The sequence below is a fragment of the Alligator mississippiensis genome, chromosome 7 (assembly GCF_030867095.1).
Source record: "Alligator mississippiensis isolate rAllMis1 chromosome 7, rAllMis1, whole genome shotgun sequence".
Lineage (NCBI taxonomy): Eukaryota > Metazoa > Chordata > Crocodylia > Alligatoridae > Alligator > Alligator mississippiensis.
In genome coordinates this window covers 2,213,599-2,232,228 of record NC_081830.1, presented here as the reverse complement: position 1 = coordinate 2,232,228, position 18,630 = coordinate 2,213,599, and the positions used below count along the sequence as shown (strand labels likewise).

The window sequence follows — 18,630 nt, the reverse complement described above, 5'->3', positions numbered from 1 at the left end:
TCTCAGGGGGCCTGCCCACCCTGGGAAGGGGAAGGGAGTCCACAGCGTACCCCCTGTGCTGCTGGTGCAGGGAGAGCCTGAGGATATCCCCATGCTGGTGCTGCCTGCAGGAGCCTGGGCAGCTTTGTGGTGTGGGAGAAGAGGGGGAAGGAATAGACAAAGTCCTACAGATCTTGCTCACAGACCTCCTCAGCCAGAGCTGGAGGGGAGCCCCGCGTCCAGCACCCTGTCGGAGCTTGCACGGGCATCGCTCCCTGGGGGGAGAGACATGGGGATCCCAGTGCTGGGTCCCATTTCCCGGGGTGGCGGAGGGCACAGATAAGGGCCCTGTGCTCCAGGAGGCATGGGAGGCTTCTGGGGAGCTGCTGAGAGGACAGGAAACACTCAAGTGCTGGTGTATTGATCCCCAGGAAAACCCCATGGCAGGTGGGAGCTCACCCCTCTTGCTGCTGGAAAGGGCCGATCAGAGAGAGCTCGCAGAGGCACGAGAGGGGTGACCGGGCCTCAGTCATTGATTTTTACTCTCGTAGCATGATGAGGTCCAGCCCTGGTAAAGGATCTGGGGGCTTCTCTCCTACCAGAGATGCCCAGGCCAGGACCCGCCAGCCCAATTCTGCACCCCTCACCCAGCCCTGATGCACCCCATCCTCATCCACACAGAGAGGCCTCGTGATCATCCCGCCTGCCCCAACACAGGGCACCGAGAGCAGGCCAGCTTCCAAAATACCCCTCCAAGGGTCCAAGATGCAGCTCGGCAGATCCATCCCCCTGGCCACCCCCATTAAACCTCTCCTAACACAGCATCCCTGCACCCTTCCCTTCCATCGCTTCTGCACCCAGCATTCAGCCCCCTCCCAGCAAGCAGACAGTGCCCACTGTGTCCCCACCCTGCATCCCACCATGGATCGCAGTGTAGCCATCTCCTAGACAGGGCTCGGGGCTGGGGGCAGCCTTGCACCCCAGAGAGCTTCCCAGGGATCCAGACATAGGGGTGGGGTGCTAGGCTCCTGCCCCCATTGCACCCCTCCACACACAGGATGGGTTGTGGGAGAGAACAAAGGGCCATTATCAGGGATGCTGTGGCCCAGGTGAGTGGCAGGGGACTGCATTTGCAGGGCAGAGACCCCCATCCTACCTCTTTTTCAGCAGGATGTGCCCTCCTCATACCTGCCCTGGCCCCACTCAGCACTTGGGCAGTGGGACCCTAGGATCTGCATTTCCCAGGCCTGCCAATGCCCCTCACTTCTGACCTCCAGCTCCTTGCCATCTGGCCAGGCAGCAGCTCCCAACTTTGCACCCACAGCTCCATCTCTTCCCTGGGGCTGGGAAACACCTGGGGCCCTTGCAGACAGTCCTGCCTGCATCTGCCCCTTCCCTCCTGCTGGGGTTGAGCCTCTCATTCCCCTAGGCTTGCAACACGTGTGCTTCATATTGCATTTCACAGCTTCTCAAGACCCATCAGCTGAGGGCACAGGCAGGGTGACATCCTAGGTGGCATCTGGGTGGGTCACTCATCCCCCACCTGTGAGGATGGACAGCCCCAAAGCCAAGCTGCTTTTGCCCCAGGGATCGGTGGGAGAAGTGAACAAGGCAGCTGGCACCTGGAAGGATGCCCGAGTTAGCAGCAGTGGGGTAAGGAACTGTTGTCCCTGTTGAGAGGACACACTATGAATCAGCTGCTGTGCAATTTCTTGATCTGCTGTTTCTGGTATTTATGGAAAACATCACTTGGATCACGCATTTTGGAGGTGGTGGTCGAGGGTGGAGTGTTCCTCACAAAAATAAATGCAACCAAAAAACAAACACTTAAAAAAGTGTTTGTTTTTTCCCCTATTCATTTTAATGAAAATATTGTGGGAACTTTCTGTCAATGGGTTGCTGGTCGCTCAGGCTGCAAAGTCAAAGGAGGCTGCATGGGATGCCGACTGCATCGCTCCAACACCAGGAGACAGGGAGAGAGAAGGCTGTCCAGTCTGCCTGCAATCTGACTGAGGCAGCTATTTAGGTGCCAAGACTCAAACCCTGCCCTGCATCTGGCACATTACCCGACTCCAGCTGATGTGGGACATCAGGCAGCTCGTCCTGGGCCCCTGGGGTTTCACCCCATCCTGTCTGCTCCTGAGGAATGTCCATAGGATAGGGCTGAGGCTGCTCAGGCCAGGGGTCAAGAGCCTCCCACAATACCCCAATGGGCACCATCTTGTCTGAGGCCACGTCCTTGACCTTGGCATGCACTGTGACCTGGGGACAAGACAGCCACATTGCTGGGAGAGATGGGGCTGGGAGGGAACGTCCCCAAACACAGGGAGACGGACATAGCATCATTGTGGGGGTGAAATGCTCTCACCTGAAGCATCTCATTCTCCACCAGGCCCAGTCAAAACACCTCAGCCATGGCCACTGCCCTGCTGCAGGTCTCCATGCTGCACTCCCGCTCCCAGCCCTGCATCTTCTGGGGCAGGATGGCCAGGAACTGCCCCAGCACCACCAGCTCCAGCATCTGCTCCTTGGTGCTGCGCTAGGGCCCCAACCATCGCTGGCAGAGCTCCTGCAGGCGACTACAAACCTCCCATGGCCCCTCAGCCTCCTGGCAGCCCAATTCCTGGAAGCACTGGCGCCGCGTCTCCTGACAAGGGGTTGTCCCATGATGACGGTGACGGCGACGGCTCCAGCAGCCACGTGGGTCCTGGGGCTGGCACAGTCTTAGCAAGGGGACACGGGGCCTGGGTCTCCCGCCACCGCACCTCCCAGTGGTAAGCCAGCCCTTCTCATGGCTCCTGCTTGATCCTTTTGGGTGTCTAGCTGTTCCTAGTCTGGATGACATAAGGCTTGTCCCCTGTCCCTTCAGCTCCTGCCTCAGAATTGGGAGCTGCCAGGTCCTGATCTTCCATCTTCACTAGAGGGTGCACCCATGCTGGCCAGGGAAGGTCAACCACTGGTGCTGGCAGCTCAGCACCCATTTTCCCCACCCCAGGAGGCCTCACCCCAGCCTGGCCTCTCCCTCTGCTAGCGTATGGGGCCTGATGGCAGCATCCGATCTCCTGGGGAAAAGGAAGACATGGATTTTATAGTGTGATGACCACAGCGAAGACCATGTCCCTGCCACCCCACTTCTACTTCATCTCCTGTACGGCCTCTGGCACGTGGCCTTGCACCCCAGCTCATCCCATACCCCTTCCCAGGCCCCCTCAATGGCCACACAATCCCAGAGCCCTGCACCTCCATGTGGGCCACAGTTCACTGCCTCCACAGTCCCCTGCATGGTTCCACAACCATTGCCCCGCTGTGTGCACAGACGTGGTAGAAGCCAAGAGTTCAGCCAGATTTGCAAGGGACTAGGGACATGCTCGGAGGAAAGGGGCAGCGGTGGCTATTGAGTGTGTGAGTGAGGGGCACGGCTTCCGAATCAGAGCTTCCCAGACCTGAAATGCTGGAGGCTGCAAGTGGAGAGAGGAACAGGGGAAAACCCTGCTCGGAGCTAGGTCACTCTGTCTTCCAGCCTCCGCGCTTGACGGCAGCTTCCCTGCCCTGCTCCATGCACAAACCCGGGCCAACGAATTTGCAGCCTCCCCCATGGAAAGTGCAGCCTGCAGCAGCGCAGGTCTGGCGCTTGTGACAGCCTAGCACAACCGTGCCCTTCGGCTGCTCCTGCCCAGCCCAGGACCCTGCCTGTCCTCTCCCCGAACCATCACCTACACCCAACCCAGCTCATGGACCCCCTCCTCCACGCTTGCTGCACCACCAACCAACGCAGCCCCCTCCTTCCTCCCAACTTTCACCCACATCATCTGGAGGGTGACCCGCAACCCCTGCCCCACATTGCTGCCGGTGCCCCTCACTCCCGATCCACAGCCCCACATTGCTGCCAGTGCTCCTCACTCCCGATCCGCAGCCCCCTACTCTGCCGGTGCCCCCACAGTCCCTACCCGCTCCTCCCCTGGGCCTGGCCTGCAGCTGGGGGCACGGGGGTCTGGCCCGGTCCAGTGGGAGGCAGTGGCTCTGCCCTGACTCTTCCCCTGGGCAGAGCCCGCCCCGGGCATGCCAGGGAGGAGGGCTGGAAACCCACGGTCCCTTCCTGTCCCGCCCCTTCCTCCATCCTGGGCTTGGAGCCGATGCCAGCACCCGGTCCCAGCTGAGGCATCGCCCTGGCACAGCGGTGAGTGGGGCCGGGGGGAGGCAGGGGCAGAGCCGGGGCAGCGCAGATCCCCCACCCCCGCTAGCAGGCAGGGGGCTGGAGCTGCCCCAGGCATCCCAGCCGCTGAGCAGGGACAAAAGCCCCAGCCTGGAGCTGCTGCTGCCTGTAGCATCCCCCCCATGCCAGCCTGCAGCTGAGGCTGTGCCCAGGGGATGTGGATACTTTGTTTCACGTCAAAGGAAAGCTGGATACAAAGCAGCTGCAGAGGGCCACACTTGCCAAGCAGTCCCTTTGGGGCCGGCGGGCTCCTTTTGTAGCTGGCTGGCCATTTTTCCAGCGCTCCCGGTACTGGGCCTGTGTGGCCGCTCTGTGCTTATGGCACGATTCGTAATACGTGCAGGTGCCAAGGCAATCTGCGCACTTTGCCCTAGAGCCTGTGCTTCTGGGTGTGGAGGGCAGATGCCACCATGCCATCTTCTTCCTGCTCCCAGGTTGGTTTCCTAAAGCGGCTGCCTGGCCTGAGCTGGGAATCCACTGTCCCTCTTCCTGCCCTGGTGTTTCTCCTGCCAGGTGATTGTCCTGGAGATATCCTGGGTAGATGTGATATCTTGTATTAGACCAACTCAATAGTTGGAAAAAATTGTTCTTTGCCAGCTTTCGGGCACAAATGCCCTTCTGCAGGCATAGGCAGACAAGGTTCTTCAGGTATAGCACATTTGTGCCCAAAACTTGCACAGAACATTTTTTTTCCAACTACTTAGTTGGTTTAATAAAAGATATCACATCTAGCAAAGAATCTTGTCTGCCTACATCCTTAGACCAACACAACCACAACCAACAACTCTTGAGATATCCTGTCCCCTGTACCAGGCACGGGTACAGATAGCCTGTCCCCTGTACCAGACACCCATCAGCCTCCGTCCTCCAAGGCCGAAAGTCTCACCAACATCTTCTTATCCTGGGAGGCTGCCTCACATGCACCCTCCATGGGTGGTCCGAAATCTTCTGCCAGCATTCATTCAGGCCCATTTTTAATCCGTTGTTTGTGGGACTTGGGCCTGTTCTCAAACTCCTGCCACAACCTTGCAGACCCCAAAGGTTCCCTGCAAAGGTGCCTGGGTGACGGTGGATGGTTTCTTGGAGTCACCCCTGCCAGGCTGGCTGGTCTCACTGCCACTCAGTGGCATGGAAATGGTTGGGGTTTCTTTGTTCCACTGTGGGGATGTCCCAGGCTTCTGGGACATGCTGGTTGCCCCCTCCCTGCATTTCTGCTCTGTGTGTCAGGGTGTCTTTAAGCCTCCCTCAGAGGCATTGCGGTGTTATTAGGTTATCTCCAAGCTGGAGATGACAACCAGGCTGTGCCAATGCTCCTGCTGGGACCAAAGTCCTGGCTAGAGGGTCCTGCTAGCATCGGACCAACACCAGACTTGGGGTCAGGAAGGAATTTCCCCCCGTGATCAGACTGGTCCAGACTGGGCAGGTTTGGCCTTCCTCTGTAGCAGGGGCACAGCACCTCTTGAGTGTATATTAACAACCTTTTACAGCGGCAGGATGTTGGCTGTTGTGGTCCCCTGGCTTTACTTGTGGCCGGTACAGGTGTGATGTTTGGGCTGTGTCGGGGGTGACCGTTTCGTGCTGCTCAGAGGTCAGATAATGGGTTTGTCTGAGATAGAACCATAGAAAATAAGGTTGAAGGGAGCTCAGGAGGTCACATCTAGTCCAACCCCCTGCTCAAAGCTGGACCAGCCCCAACTCCATCATCCCAGGCAAGGCTTTGTCTGCCCGGGTCTTCAAAACCTCCAAGGCTGGAAGTTCGTAACCTCTCTAGGTAACCTGTTCCAATATTTTACTGCCCTCCCAGTGAGAAAGCTCTTCCTAACATCCAACCTAAACTTCCCTTGCTGCAACTTGAGCCCATTCATTGCTCCTTGTTCGGTCATCTGTCACCACTGAGAACAGCCCAGCTCCGTCCTCTTTCAAGCCCCCCTTTAGGGAGTTGAAGGCTGCTATTCAATCCCGTCTCAGTTTTCTCTTCCCCAGACTAAATAAGCCCAGTTCCTTAGGCTGTCCTAACAAGTCATGTGTCCCAGTCCCCAAACCCTTCTTGTTGCCATTCACTGGACTCTCTCCATCCTTTCTGTAGTAGGGGACCTAAAACTGGACACTGACCTCCAGATGTGGCCTCCTCAGTGCTGAATAGAGGGGAAGAAACACTGCCCTTGATGTGCTGGATGGCGTGGACAGGGCTGATCCTGCCTCAGGCTGTGTTGGACTAGACGTGACCTCTGCAGGTCCCCTCCAGTCCCCCTTCTCTGGGATTTCTATGACCATCTTGTGGGTATTGGCTAGAATTAGACTTGTCAACCAGAGCCCTTCCAGCACCTGTCTAGAGATGGCAGAGCCAGCAACCCCCAAGCCACAACCTTCTCACCAGACACCAGTAGCCTGTACTGTCCCAAGAGGCATTAACAGGACTGAGACCCTAAATTGTTCCCTCCTCCTCCTTCGGAGAAACTCAAGCTCCCTTACACCCTATGGGATCTTGCCCCATGCCCTCATATTCCCCATCCAGTCCTCACCCACAATCCTACTTGCTCTCAAATTACCTCCACAGCCTATTTGCCTTCCAATTGTCCCTATAGCCTCTCACAACCTCTTTCCAAGCCAGGCCATGCCCTGCTTCAGGAAATAGGGAATTGGGGGAGAAAGAGGGTTTTTTTGTGGGGGGAGAGGGGGCAGGGGTCTGCTGGGGGGCATGAGGTGCACATGGACCAGAGGCTGTGGGAAGGTCTGGTGGGTCTCAAATGATTTTTAAGGGCTCAGTCATGAGATTTTCAGGGACTAGGGTTGAGTCTTGGGGAGTCGGGGGTCACAGGGAAAGCAACCTGGGGAAATGGAGTAGGACTGCCCCTCCCCATAACAATGAACCCTCCAGGGAGATGCTCCTGCACCAGTGACCATTGCACTCAACTTCTCCCCGTCTCCCTAGTTTTAATGCCCCTGGAGATAGTGCACACAACGGGGGTCTTGCCCCACCACCCACAGTCCATGGCTGTATCCTGGTGTGCCATGGACTCTGGCTGGGACCAGAGGGGCTCCACAGAGTGAAGAGCCCCTCAGGTCCCAGCTTATGCCTCTCTGAGTTAGTCTCTAAGGTGCCACCCTTCTGCCTGACTTCAGAGGAACAGGGATAAAATTCTCTCTGGGTCCCAGGGCATGCAGGATCACAGCTTTAATTTGGATTTGAACAGGGGAACAAACTCCAGACCTTATGAAGAAGCAGTCCCTTGTCCCATGCTAAGTACCTGGGAAGTATTGGAATTAACACTTTGCCTAGGCAGAATCAGGGGTAATTGCCTTTAAGTGCCAACATCTGTCCCACCCCTGTTTTGATGCAAATCAAATCTCAGACTAATCAGCTCTGGCTGAAAACCCTCCTCTGTGAGGTCCTGGTTTGCTTTCCCCATAGGTGCTGAGCATCAGGTCCTGTCTGCAGCTCCAGAGACCAGAAGCGTATTGCTACAGCCTGGTGGGTGAGTGGGGGCAAGGGGTAGGAGGGGGGGTCTCTTGGAGAGGGAACCTAGCACCCTGGGGTGTCTGAATGTGTGCCACTGAGCCCAGCATGGCCCACCACCAAGCACAGCCAGTGCTGGGGCAGCCTCATCGTGACCGTGCTGTTTTCTAGGAGTAAGCAGGATGCCAGACTGATACAGGAAAAGTCCGTGCAAGAACAACCTACCTGGGTTTGAAATTCAGCCCAGCCCCAGTCCCTTTGTGCCAGGGTCTGACTGGGTTAAAACCCAGACTGCCCCCATGCTGGTACTGCCTGGGGGACTGCGCTGAGAGAGTCTGTGAAACCAGTGCAGAAGGTTTGAGCTCTTGCTCTTGTGCATGGAGTTTGAATGCCACAGTCTCCTCTTTTTTCCCCCTATCCAGATCAATTCAGCCCAATCTGCTTCCTCCATCCCCCGCTTCACAGGCCATGTAGGAGATCTCATTCCCTTTCCCATTCCCTCTTCAAGATGGCACAGATGGCTTCAGTGTCCAGTCTCGGCAGCCGAAGTCCCATGTATTTAGTGGCAGCAATAAATCCTTGTGAACTCTGGGCCTGTGACACAATCGCGTGATGTGTGACAATATTTCCTAGGTGCACATGGGAGGGTTGCAAACATGCCCCAGTTTCCCAGACCTCTTTTTACATATACTAGGTAAGAATGGGGTCAGCTTGCCCTGGCAAACCTGTGACTCAATTAGGGCAGTGTTTCTCAACCTCTTTTGTACCAGGATCCATTTGCAAACCTTCATGGCCAGGGCCCACTCAGTAAATAGTGTAAGTAGAAAACAGACCCCTGGCCCTGCCAGTGCCCTTCACTTCCAACCCGCTGCCACCAGACCCCAGCTGTCCAGTGTGTGGGGGGGTATAGGGAAGGGGGGGAGGAGTATGGGGCCCTTTGCAAGCTGGAAGTCTGCTAGCCTGCAAGGGGAAACCCATGGTTTCTCATGCCTCTTCTCCTTTAAAGGATATTCTATTTTTTGTTCATGACCCTCTCATATAGTCTTGCGACTCGCTTCTGGGTCGTGATCCATGGGTTGAGAAACTCCGAATTGGGGCTTGTTTTGAAGCTTCTGGGATCCCCTTCCAATGGACTAAAATGTGCATGCGAATAAATGAAGCACTACTGAATTCAGACCTTCCCAGGAGGCAACAGCCTGATGGAGGGACAACGAAAAACATCCTGCATTACCCCTTGCCCCAACTTCTGCCTGACTTCAGGTGGAGGTGCAGAGAGAAAGGCAGGACAAGGAGAGACTGAGGGTGCTTGCAGATGCTAGGCCTGGAGATGTGCTGCCCTGCAGGGCACTGATTCACGCTGTTTCACTTCATGTGCCTGGGGGTTTGATCCATCCCTGTGCCGAGATTTCATCCCACGCCAGAAGCTGAGCTGGAAGATGTTCCTAAGAGAGGGAGCACACGGAGAGGGGTTGGTTGGACCGAACTACTTGGTCTCAGAGTCCAAGTGGCCAGAGCTCAGTGGCTTTTAAAGTGGGGTGTTCAGAGAGCCCATGTTACATTTTGGGAGCTAAGAAAGAGCCCCTGCCACTAATCTCTGCCCCTCAGACTACCGAGGAGGTCTGTAGAGTAAAGCTGAGCAGACACTCCTGGCTCAACCGGGGATTTGACCACCTGTATCTGATTAGGATGAAACCTCAGAGCTGATTCCTATCTGGGGGATCCCCCTCCATGCCCTTGGGTGTGACTTGTGCCATGGGCATCCTGACACCAAAATATAATGAATGCTGTAGTTGCTGTGCATAGAGTTTGAATGCTGCAATCCTCTCTTTTTCCTGTATCCAGGTTGATTTCCCCCACCCCGTGAAGGAATTTGGACTGCTCCTGCCCATCACAGACCATTGGGAATCGGTGATCTCTTTGTCTTCCTTCCCCAGCACTTGATTTCCAATCCTCTGCTGAGATCGTGGAAGATGGCTGCAGCAGCCCTGGCTGAGGTAGGACAGCAGCAAGGACACGTTATCGTGTCAGGCAAGTCAATTCCTTGAAATCCTGGGCCCTTCAAAGCTCTCTGTCCTATAAAAAAAAAAAAAGCAAAGGAAGACCCTTGGGTCGACTTTGCAGGGCTCTGGGTTTCACAGAGGATGTGTCTGGCTGGAGACGCATACACTTCTAGAGCCATCCCTATAGGGAAGGTTGTTCTCCCTGTGAGACTGTTATGGAAACTGCTTCTCCGAGTGAGACTTGGGGCTCATTTGCACCACAGAACCTCTGCTGGTGTAGCAATGTTGGTTTGTCTGCGTTGGCACAGCCTCCTCGTGTAGACACAGCCTATGCCAACAGGAGGAGGAGTTGCACTCCTTCCCTAGATGAAGCCGTCAAAGGCACTTCGTGGTCACTGCATCCCCACCAAGGGCGTTGCTGGAACAGCTGTGGCAGCATAGGGGTAGAAACTTGCCACAAAAGGGGCTGAATATCCAACACTTGTGTCTGCAGCTCCAGAAAGCCTTTGAGGACGTGGCTGTGTACTTCACCCGGAAGGAGTGGGAGCTGCTGGAAGATGAAGACAAGCTGCTTTACCGGGACCAAATGCTGAGGAATTACCAAGCCCTTGTTTTTATGGGTAATACTCAGGGTTTTTTGCTTCTCTTTGGACCTTTGTGAAAAATGTCTCCTCTTCCTCCTCCTTTTCCCATCTTATTCTATGTGAGGTTGGCAGCCAGTTTCAATCTCTTTTCCATGCTGCTCTGTTGTTGCTCAGGGCCTTTGTTCTGTTTTATAATTCCATGTCATCCTTCATCTGATGTATCTTTCTTCTCTGGGCGCTACCTCTTCATCGAACTCCTGGTGCTTTCATAATCAGTAATTCCTTACCAAGATGTTCTCCTCTTTGTACGCTCAACACCTTCTTGTCATTTCTAATGGGTTGGGCATAAATCATCACCAAAGGCTGTTCCTTTGGGGGATGGTTCTCACTTCCTCCTCCTCTTTTCTATCGTAAGTTGTTGAAATATTTCACAATCCTAGCAGGAAGTTTTAGTAGTAGTCTTTAAGCCTTTTCCATCTCTTCTGGTTACTATGCAGCAGAAGTTAAAGAAAGTTTTACCAGCATCTTCTGTTTAAATGCATGGTGCTTCTGTTCCCTTGACTCATCCCCTAGGGACATTTCCTTATAAACAGCGTAGCCCAACTGCTTCTTTCCAAGAGTCAGTAGATGCTTTGGCTCATATTTCTTTATTGCATCCCCACAAACCATAGATTTTGTCTTTGCCACATTTACTTTTGGACCCCTCCCTCTATAGTGACACTGGTTGCTCTCTAAAGCTTCATAGTGCTGAGGTGATGTTGCCATGAAGGTCCAGGAGATATGCGAAAGGGAGGAATCCTTGTGGATGATACAGTTGGTCCAACACAAGGTATGGTTGGTATAAACATAGGCAAGAATTGGGTATCGCAGAAGCCTTCCTCAGGCCTCTGAGGCAGAAACAGATGCAGCTGAGCTAAATAGCAGATGGAACAAAACCTTGCTAAGAAGGGTCCTTATTAGCTGTGAAGTGCAAGGGATAGCCAGTATCAGGAAGATTATAATGGACCATAAAGTCGTTGTCTATGCTAAGTCATAGTATCATAGAAAAATCAGGGTTGGAAGGAACCTCAGAAGGTCACATGTAGTCCATCCCCTGACTCAAAGTAGGACTGTCCCCAACTACATCATCCAACCCAAGGCTTTGTCGAGCTGGGTCATAAACATTGAAGGATGGCAACTCCACAACCTTCCTGGGAAGCCTGTTTCAGTGTTTTACTACCCTCCTAGTGAGAAAAGTCTTCCTAATATCTAACCTTAACTTCCCTTGCTGCAACTTGGGACCATTGCTCCTTGTTCTGTCATCTGCCCCCACTGAGAACAGTCCAGCTCCATCCTCTTTTGAACCCTGCTTCAGGGAGTTGAAGGCTGCTATTAAATCCTCTCTCATTCTCCCCTTATTTCAGCTAAATAAGCCCGGTTTCCTCAGTCTTTCCTTATAATTCATGTCTCCCAGCCCCCTCCACTTGATACCGGCTGCCAACTAGACATAGAGCCATTGATTACTACCCTTGGAGCCCGATGCTCCAGCCATTTTTCTATCCACATTACAGTCCATTCATCCAGCCCGGACTTCCTTAGCTTGCCTGGGAGAATGCTGTTGAAGACCGTATCAAAAGCCTTGCTAAAATCAAGGTACACCGCATCCACGGAGCCAGTCACCTCATCATAGGAGCCAATCAAGTTGGTCAGACATGACTTGCCCCTGGTGAATCCATGCTGGCGGTTCCTAATCGCCCTTTTTCTCTGCCAAGTGCTTAGAAATGGATTTGTTGAGGACCTGCTTCATGATTTTTCCAGGGACTGAAGTGAGTCTGATTGGTCTGTAGTTCCCTGGATCCTCTCTTTTCCCTTTCCAAAATACTGGCACTTACGTTTGCCCTTTTCCAGTCATCCAGGACCTCTCCTGATCACCACGAGTCTTCAAAAATGATGGCCAATTGTCAGGCTGTTTCTCTGGGCAGAAGTTCTGGCCTTTGAAGAGTACAGATTTTTTCAGCACGAGATGGGAAGTGTTGTGATAAGCTCATGATGTTGGTGGTCTGGCTGCTGTTGTGTTGCTGGTACACTGCCTGTGAAGTATACCACTCTGCCTTTCTTCTCATACATCTCATACATCTTCATTTCCCCTGCTTCACTTCTCCCAAAATGCATTTACATCAAGCCTTTGTAACAACCTGGCAGGTTTACTTTACCACCGTAGCCCTAGGTGTCACGAAACAACTCCTGCTTTCCCTATTTCCTCTGTATTCCTTTTCTCTACTGTCTTTTTGGGGACTAGCCCAAAGTTACCAAGTAGGGCTTTGTCTTATGCTACTTTGCTCAAACATGGCAACCCCTTTCACACACTATTTTCCATTTTATCTTTAAACTTGGTCATTATAAAACCTCTGTGCATTGGATGACCATCACTTTTGGAGGAGCTCGCCCTTCGGGGAAACTGTTGACCAATGCCACACTAATAGACTTGCACATTTTCTAAGAACATGTGGTCTCCTCCTCTTGGTCCATCTCCATAACCCCCGTCTCTGGCCTGCATCATAATCTTTGCAGTACTTATCAACCTGCGGATTCATTCTTGCTCCTATGACAATCTTTCCGTTGGCAAGAATAGCTGGGATACTTACATCTATGGTTGATATCAAGTCATCCTTTCTCTGTGTGGCCATACCCTACCTGTGGACCCTGTATTTGGTGGTGGGGCTTACTTTATCAAGTTTGTCATCTATCAGTCGCTGACTACCTATCCAGTAGTATTCACTGAAAATCTTCCCCAAGAATAAAGCCTTTTTTTCTTTTCTATTTCTGTAACTGGAGCTTTCCTGGAACCATAAACTGTTCTTGTCCATATAAGCATTCACCATTTGGTCTCTTGAACATGCAGAAACTTTATCCTTTTCCCTTCTAGTGCAATCCAGATCTATGCATCCTTGCCTGTTTCATGGTGTCTCTCTGATATATTTTTTTTTAAACACCTACCTATACTTAGGAGTGATTTGATTTAGATTTCATACAGCTATCTGGGTGACCGGGTTTCTGCTGGATCCTAAATGTCCACCTTCCCTTTTCCTCAAGGCTCCATTAGGATAGTTGAGTCTATCGGAGCCTTTCCTTAAACCCCAGTTGGGTACTGGATGTTAAGTAACCAACTAAAATGTCCCTTTCTACATTTGCCGAAATAGGACATCGTGGTCCCACGCCAGACTTAATCAGCCGCATCCAGCAAGGGGACGTGGAGCTCTGGGTCTCTGACGGTGAGGATTCAGGAGAGAGCTCGTGGTCCGAGGGCCTATGCCTAGGTGAGTCTTAATGATGCTGCCTCCTTCCTGGTCCTGAGGATGGCTCGTACCCCACACTGACTTAACATGAGCTGTGACCCAAAGGTCCTGTCTTCAACTAGCTTAATCTGATCTGTGCTGTCCAAGCAGGTGCATGTTCCCATTCCCTTGCATCAATAATGTAGGCACAGGCAAATGTTCCCCCCTTTGTCCCCCTGTAACTTGGGATGCTGGGGCAGGAGATGTTGTCAAAGGCCACCTTGTGTCGCAGCACCTGGGTAGGACCTGCGTCACGGAGCATAACTGCTCTTTCCAGAGCATAACTACTCATTGCAGGCCTGGGTTTGCACCTGAAAACCCTCCCCTTCCAGAAGGTTTCCTTAAGGGATGAGGCTTGACGTAATTTGGCGTTTCTTTCCCAGCTTTTAGGGCACCCAATGTCAGAGCTCAGCCCTGTTCTGAGGCACATCCCAGCGCAGGGTCATAACTGGGCTTGCCCTGTTTTCCAGGAGGACAGGGACTGATTTCTACATTGCTTTCTCCATCTAGCAGGTGCTGGGATACCAAGCAGAGCGGAGCAGCGGGCTCCTGAAGAAGGGCTCGCAGCAGCCAAGCCCCAAACTCGCCCTGTGTGCGGGGAAGGACTCGAGGAGCAGAGAGCCCCGAGCAGGCAGGAGGATGGGGTTCGCAGTGGGGAGGCGCTGTATAAATGTGGAGCATGCGGTGAGAGCTTCAAGGACACTGAAGATCTCTGGGTGCACCGGAGGACCCACCGGAGGGAGGCTGCCCACCCCTGCCCCGAGTGCGAGAAGAGCTTCCAGTATAAATCGCTTCTCATCCGGCACCAGAGGACGCACTCAGGGGAGCGCCCCTACCTGTGCCCCGAGTGCGGGAAGAGCTTTGCCCAGCGGTCGCACATCCGCGTGCACCAGCGCCTCCACCGAGGGGAGAAGCCCTATGGCTGCCCCGAGTGTGGGAAGAGCTTCACCCAACAACATCACCTCCAGGACCACCAGCGCGTGCACACAGGGGAGAGGCCCTATCACTGCACAGAGTGTGGGAAGAGCTTCACCCAGCAGCATCACCTGCAAGTGCACCAGCACCTCCACACCGGGGAGAAGCCGTACCACTGCGGGGAATGCGGGAAAAGCTTCCCCCAGCAGCAGGCGCTCTGGATCCACCTGCGCCTGCACATGGGGGAGAAGCCATTCCCCTGCTCCCAGTGTGGGGAGAGCTTCTGCCACCGCTCGGGGCTCATCATCCACCAGAGCATCCACACCGGGGAGAAGCCGTTCCCGTGTGCCGAGTGTGGGAAAAGCTTCACGTGGCGCTCGGGACTGGCTGCCCACCAGCGCATCCACACCGGGGAGAAGCCGTTCCCCTGCCCGCAGTGTGGCAAGAGCTTTTGCAAGCGCTCTCAGCTCACCGTCCATCAGAGGATCCACACCGGGGAGAGACCCTACGGCTGCACCATGTGTGGGAAGTGTTTCTGCACGAGCTCTGCCCTGACCCGGCATCAGCGAACACACAGGGACTGGACCCTTGCAATGAATGAGGGGGAAATGCTGCTAGCCCATGCCTCGTCCTCTCTGAGCGCTGAGGGTGGGGATCCTGTACCTGGTCTCTAATGCATCTGCTCTTCAAAGAGGGGTTTCCTGACTGGGCTGTGGTTGGGCTGGAGGAGCCAACAGGGCTAAGTGATGCAGGTAACCGAGAGGGGGGCATGCCTCCAAAGTCCCCTTGCAAACAGCCATCCAGTCCCAGGTGCAGACACAAACATGCAGCCAGATGCTCCCTTTTTTCTTCCTTGCTCTCCTGGCCTTTTTAGGATATTATCACTCTGTCCTCTGCCTTCCTGGGGTATCTAAAACTGTGTCACTGAGGCAGGCCTTCCCTCACTGGGTCAACTCTGGATGAAGTGCTCACTATGGGGAATGTGCATACACGGGTTGGCAAGACATTCATATTTTTTTTTTTTCAGGCACATCCCTGTCCTCCTGGGATATTCACTCTTTTTTGCTGATTTTTATATTTTAGGACAGGTTTGATGTCAAACAACCCTTGTGGGGGTTGTTTTGTTTTGGGATGTTTGTTTGAAGGGGTGGGGGTGGGAGGGAGGAGTAGAGATTTATGAATTAACCCTTTTTCTACCATGCTAGGGAGGTCTTCCCAATTGCCTAATTGGACAAAGAGTATATGGAGCGACTGTTCCCTTTCCTGTGCAGAGTTGTCCTGGTTCCTAGCTTTGACGTGAGGAGGACTTCCGAACAGGCCCTGAGCCATGTGTCTAGCTCTCCCTGCTCCTAGATAGGAGAAGCATCAGGGGCCGTCGTAGCCTCTGCAGTGTGGCTCTTGCTCAGGTGCTGCAGCTTTGCCCCCGTCTCCTCAGCCCTTGCATCACCCAGCACCATGTGCAGTTTCTATGCTGGGTGAGACTCTCAGGAAATGATGACTTGTTCTTCTGCCCTCTCCCCTGAAGCGATCTTGCCTAAGAGTAGCTACTGCCCCTTCCCCGCTCAGGCTGAGCACCTCTGAGGCGGTGCATGGAGAAGAGGTACGAAATGAAGTAAGCTACTGCTGCAGGCTGGCCTAGGACACCTGCTCCGCTGACTGTCACACTGTGCAAGGATACGTGGACACCTCCGTAGCCCACCTGGGGCTGAGATGACACTGCCTCCCTTGAGTCTTCCATCCTCCGCCTCCCCTGCATTGCCCCACATCTCAGGAATTGGGTTGTTGAGCTACCTGGCTACAGCCATGGGTGCTGTGTGCCTCATTACTCAATGTGGCCATGAAGCAGGAGGGGGTGGCCCTGCCATAGGAGGTCCTGGACAGCACTCTGAGATGTGCAACAGCATGCACACAGACCTAGCCTGGTAGCAAATATGACTGTGGGCTGCTCCGGACGTGCAGACCTTGTGCTGTGATGTGCATTTCTGCTTTAATCTTTGGCTGTGTTTGAATTTCAAGGGGAAAAGGAACAGTGTTAGTGACTGCATACAGGATAAGTAGCATTGTGGGACAAAAGTCCCCTTTCCACCCCTGCTGTACTGCTGAGCACGTCAAGAAAAGTTTTGCAGAATGGCACCTCTGTGCTTTCCTGTCCTCCTTAGGTTTGGGAACTGAGCAAAATTAGAAAGGTCCCTGGACTGGAGATTGGGCTGGAGGGGGGCAGTGGCAGGTCTGTGGGGCCAAGGGAGGGACAGTCTGATGTGTGATTGGAAAGAAGCATGTTTTAATGACTGGTAAATGAGAGGTACGACTTCCAGAGGTCCTGGGGTGCCTAGAGGCACAGAGCCGAGGGTGTGCTGTGTCTCAGCTGTGTTGCTGGCCTTTCAGTGGGAAAGGAGCTGGGTGGAGTTAGTCGTATGAAGTGACCCAAAAGGATTTGGATGCGAATGCTCCGAAAAAAATGAGCTTGCAGACTGACCCGGTCGCTCCCAAGGTTTTGTACCTGTGCCAAACTCGAGCAAAGGGGCCACGGAGTGAATGACCTAAGAATGATTCAAATGCAACCAATTCACTCCCAGCTGCAACACCGATTCAGGCTTTTGCTTGCTATCGCGGTCAAATGGGCTAGTTTGTATTGTTCTCAGCACGGTCACACCTAAAAGCTAGAATGCAACAGCTGCTGCCCTTGTGCATCCGTTCTATTAAAATAGCTCCCAATGGCTACTTGTGCACACCCTCAAGAAGTGTTAACAGGCTCCAGCACACTCCACCATCAAAGGGTATCTTTACACATGCTCTGGGGAGGGGGGTTAATTACAGCAGCTCCTGAGAGACGCTCTTAATTAAAATGCTCACAGCATCTCGTGTAGTCAGCATCCCTGCGTTTCAAAATGGCAGCGGAGGTGCTTTAACTAAAGCTTGTTCAATGAGCTTTAGTGAAAGTGCCCCCAGTACTGCTTTGAAACACAGGGACACTGAATGCACATATGCAAAGGCTGCTGGAACCTTCTAATTAATCTAGTCTGCTAATTAGGAAGTGGGGATCCTGAACAGAAGGTGTCAGAGCATGCATCGGGCACATGCATAAGTGCCCTAAATGCCCAAGACAAGCTCCCTAAGGGGCCACGATGATTCCCTCTTGAGAGTGGGCATGGGGGATGGAAAGAGGTCTTGTGCAAAATCTTAGCAAGGGGTTGAGAAGTTAATGACTTCGAGTGCAAAATTATCCAAATTAAAAGATGTCTGCTGCAGTGCCCGCTATGCCTGCAGCCACTCTGAAACGAAGGGGAATCTCATGCCCCAGCTACTAGTGCTGTGTTCACAATCCAAGTCTCCCAGCCAGGATTAGCCTGGATGCTAGAGGATGCCTCCCCCCAGCAATAAATATCACACCTGAAAGCTTCAGCTCAACCCAATACTAAGTGGAGGAGCATCCCATTCTGGCAGCCCTATGAACTCGAAAAGGAAAGGAAAACTTGGGCGTGTCTACACATTCATTAATGCTCAGTAGCAAAAGTGCATTAAATGTTGTACCTCTAATGTAAGGTATTAAATAAATGCACATTAGGTTGTCCTAATGCACAGTAGTGAAAGCACACGCTTTTTTTAGTGATGCTTAATGTGCAGTAGCCAATTTTTTACTGTGCATTAGTGTATCAGCACATTTTTAATGCACAGTAGAATAAGCTACTATGCATTAAAGCACATGTGTAGACATGCTCACTGAAAAACAGTTTGCGGACACATTTAGGAGGCTATGACAGTGAATGCTCCTGGGACCCTGTTATTCCAAGTTTGAGGTTATTATTGGCTACTCTTTGGATTAGTTTGAAAAAGGGTGTTGGTAAGCAATGCTGGTAAGGTGAAAGTGGGGACCCTGAACAGTCTTTTTATTGATTGTGTTGCCTTGTATTTGTGGAATGAGATTTGTGGTTATGGCAGCATTGTTTTCTTTTTCCCCCCAAAAAACTATTTAAATATGTTTCCAAAAATATACATAACGATGATGAATGCATGCCTTTGACGATTATTTCTAAATTGCTGTGTTTCACAATACTATTTATAGGTCTTTGAACTCTAAAGTTTTAGAAAAAAATCATTTGGTTGGGTTTTCTTGTGTTCATAGTGTAAGGAACAGAAGCAACATGGGACAGCAACTTGTTTTAACTCT

The 18,630-nt window shown here is 52.8% G+C and overlaps 1 protein-coding gene and 1 long non-coding RNA gene across 5 annotated transcripts; one reads left to right on the top strand and one right to left on the bottom strand.

Annotated features, from left to right (window-relative positions):
- Positions 1 to 1,697: 1,697 nt before the first annotated feature.
- Positions 1,698 to 4,039, bottom strand: LOC132251628 (uncharacterized). Its single transcript, XR_009463619.1, has 2 exons — positions 3,927 to 4,039; positions 1,698 to 3,041 (listed from the first exon to the last, which is right to left on the bottom strand). It is a non-coding gene; the product is annotated as an uncharacterized LOC132251628 (long non-coding RNA).
- Positions 4,040 to 4,081: 42 nt separating this feature from the next.
- On the top strand, positions 4,082 to 18,470 carry LOC132251585 (zinc finger protein 501-like). 4 transcript variants are annotated; one of them, XM_059731486.1, is made up of 6 exons: positions 4,082 to 4,156; positions 7,605 to 7,664; positions 9,492 to 9,643; positions 10,143 to 10,269; positions 13,413 to 13,529; positions 14,058 to 18,470. In XM_059731486.1, exons 3-6 carry the CDS (start codon positions 9,620 to 9,622, stop codon positions 15,134 to 15,136), a joined length of 1,347 nt encoding a protein of 448 aa, XP_059587469.1. In that variant the 5' UTR covers positions 4,082 to 4,156; positions 7,605 to 7,664; positions 9,492 to 9,619; the 3' UTR covers positions 15,137 to 18,470. The 4 variants fall into 4 exon arrangements, with proteins under 4 accessions (XP_059587469.1, XP_059587471.1, XP_059587467.1 ...); XM_059731488.1 differs by having other exon boundaries at positions 7,605 to 7,668; positions 14,061 to 18,470; XM_059731484.1 differs by having other exon boundaries at positions 7,605 to 7,668.
- Positions 18,471 to 18,630: the final 160 nt, after the last annotated feature.

Excerpts from the sequence above, each read along its gene's own strand:
- LOC132251585 (XM_059731486.1), top strand. The coding sequence starts at position 9,620 with ATGGCTGCAGCAGCCCTGGCTGAG. Across the intron at positions 10,270-13,412 it reads CCAAGCCCTTGTTTTTATGG|GACATCGTGGTCCCACGCCA; the intron begins GTAATACTCAGG and ends TTGCCGAAATAG. Across the intron at positions 13,530-14,057 it reads GTCCGAGGGCCTATGCCTAG|CAGGTGCTGGGATACCAAGC; the intron begins GTGAGTCTTAAT and ends TTCTCCATCTAG.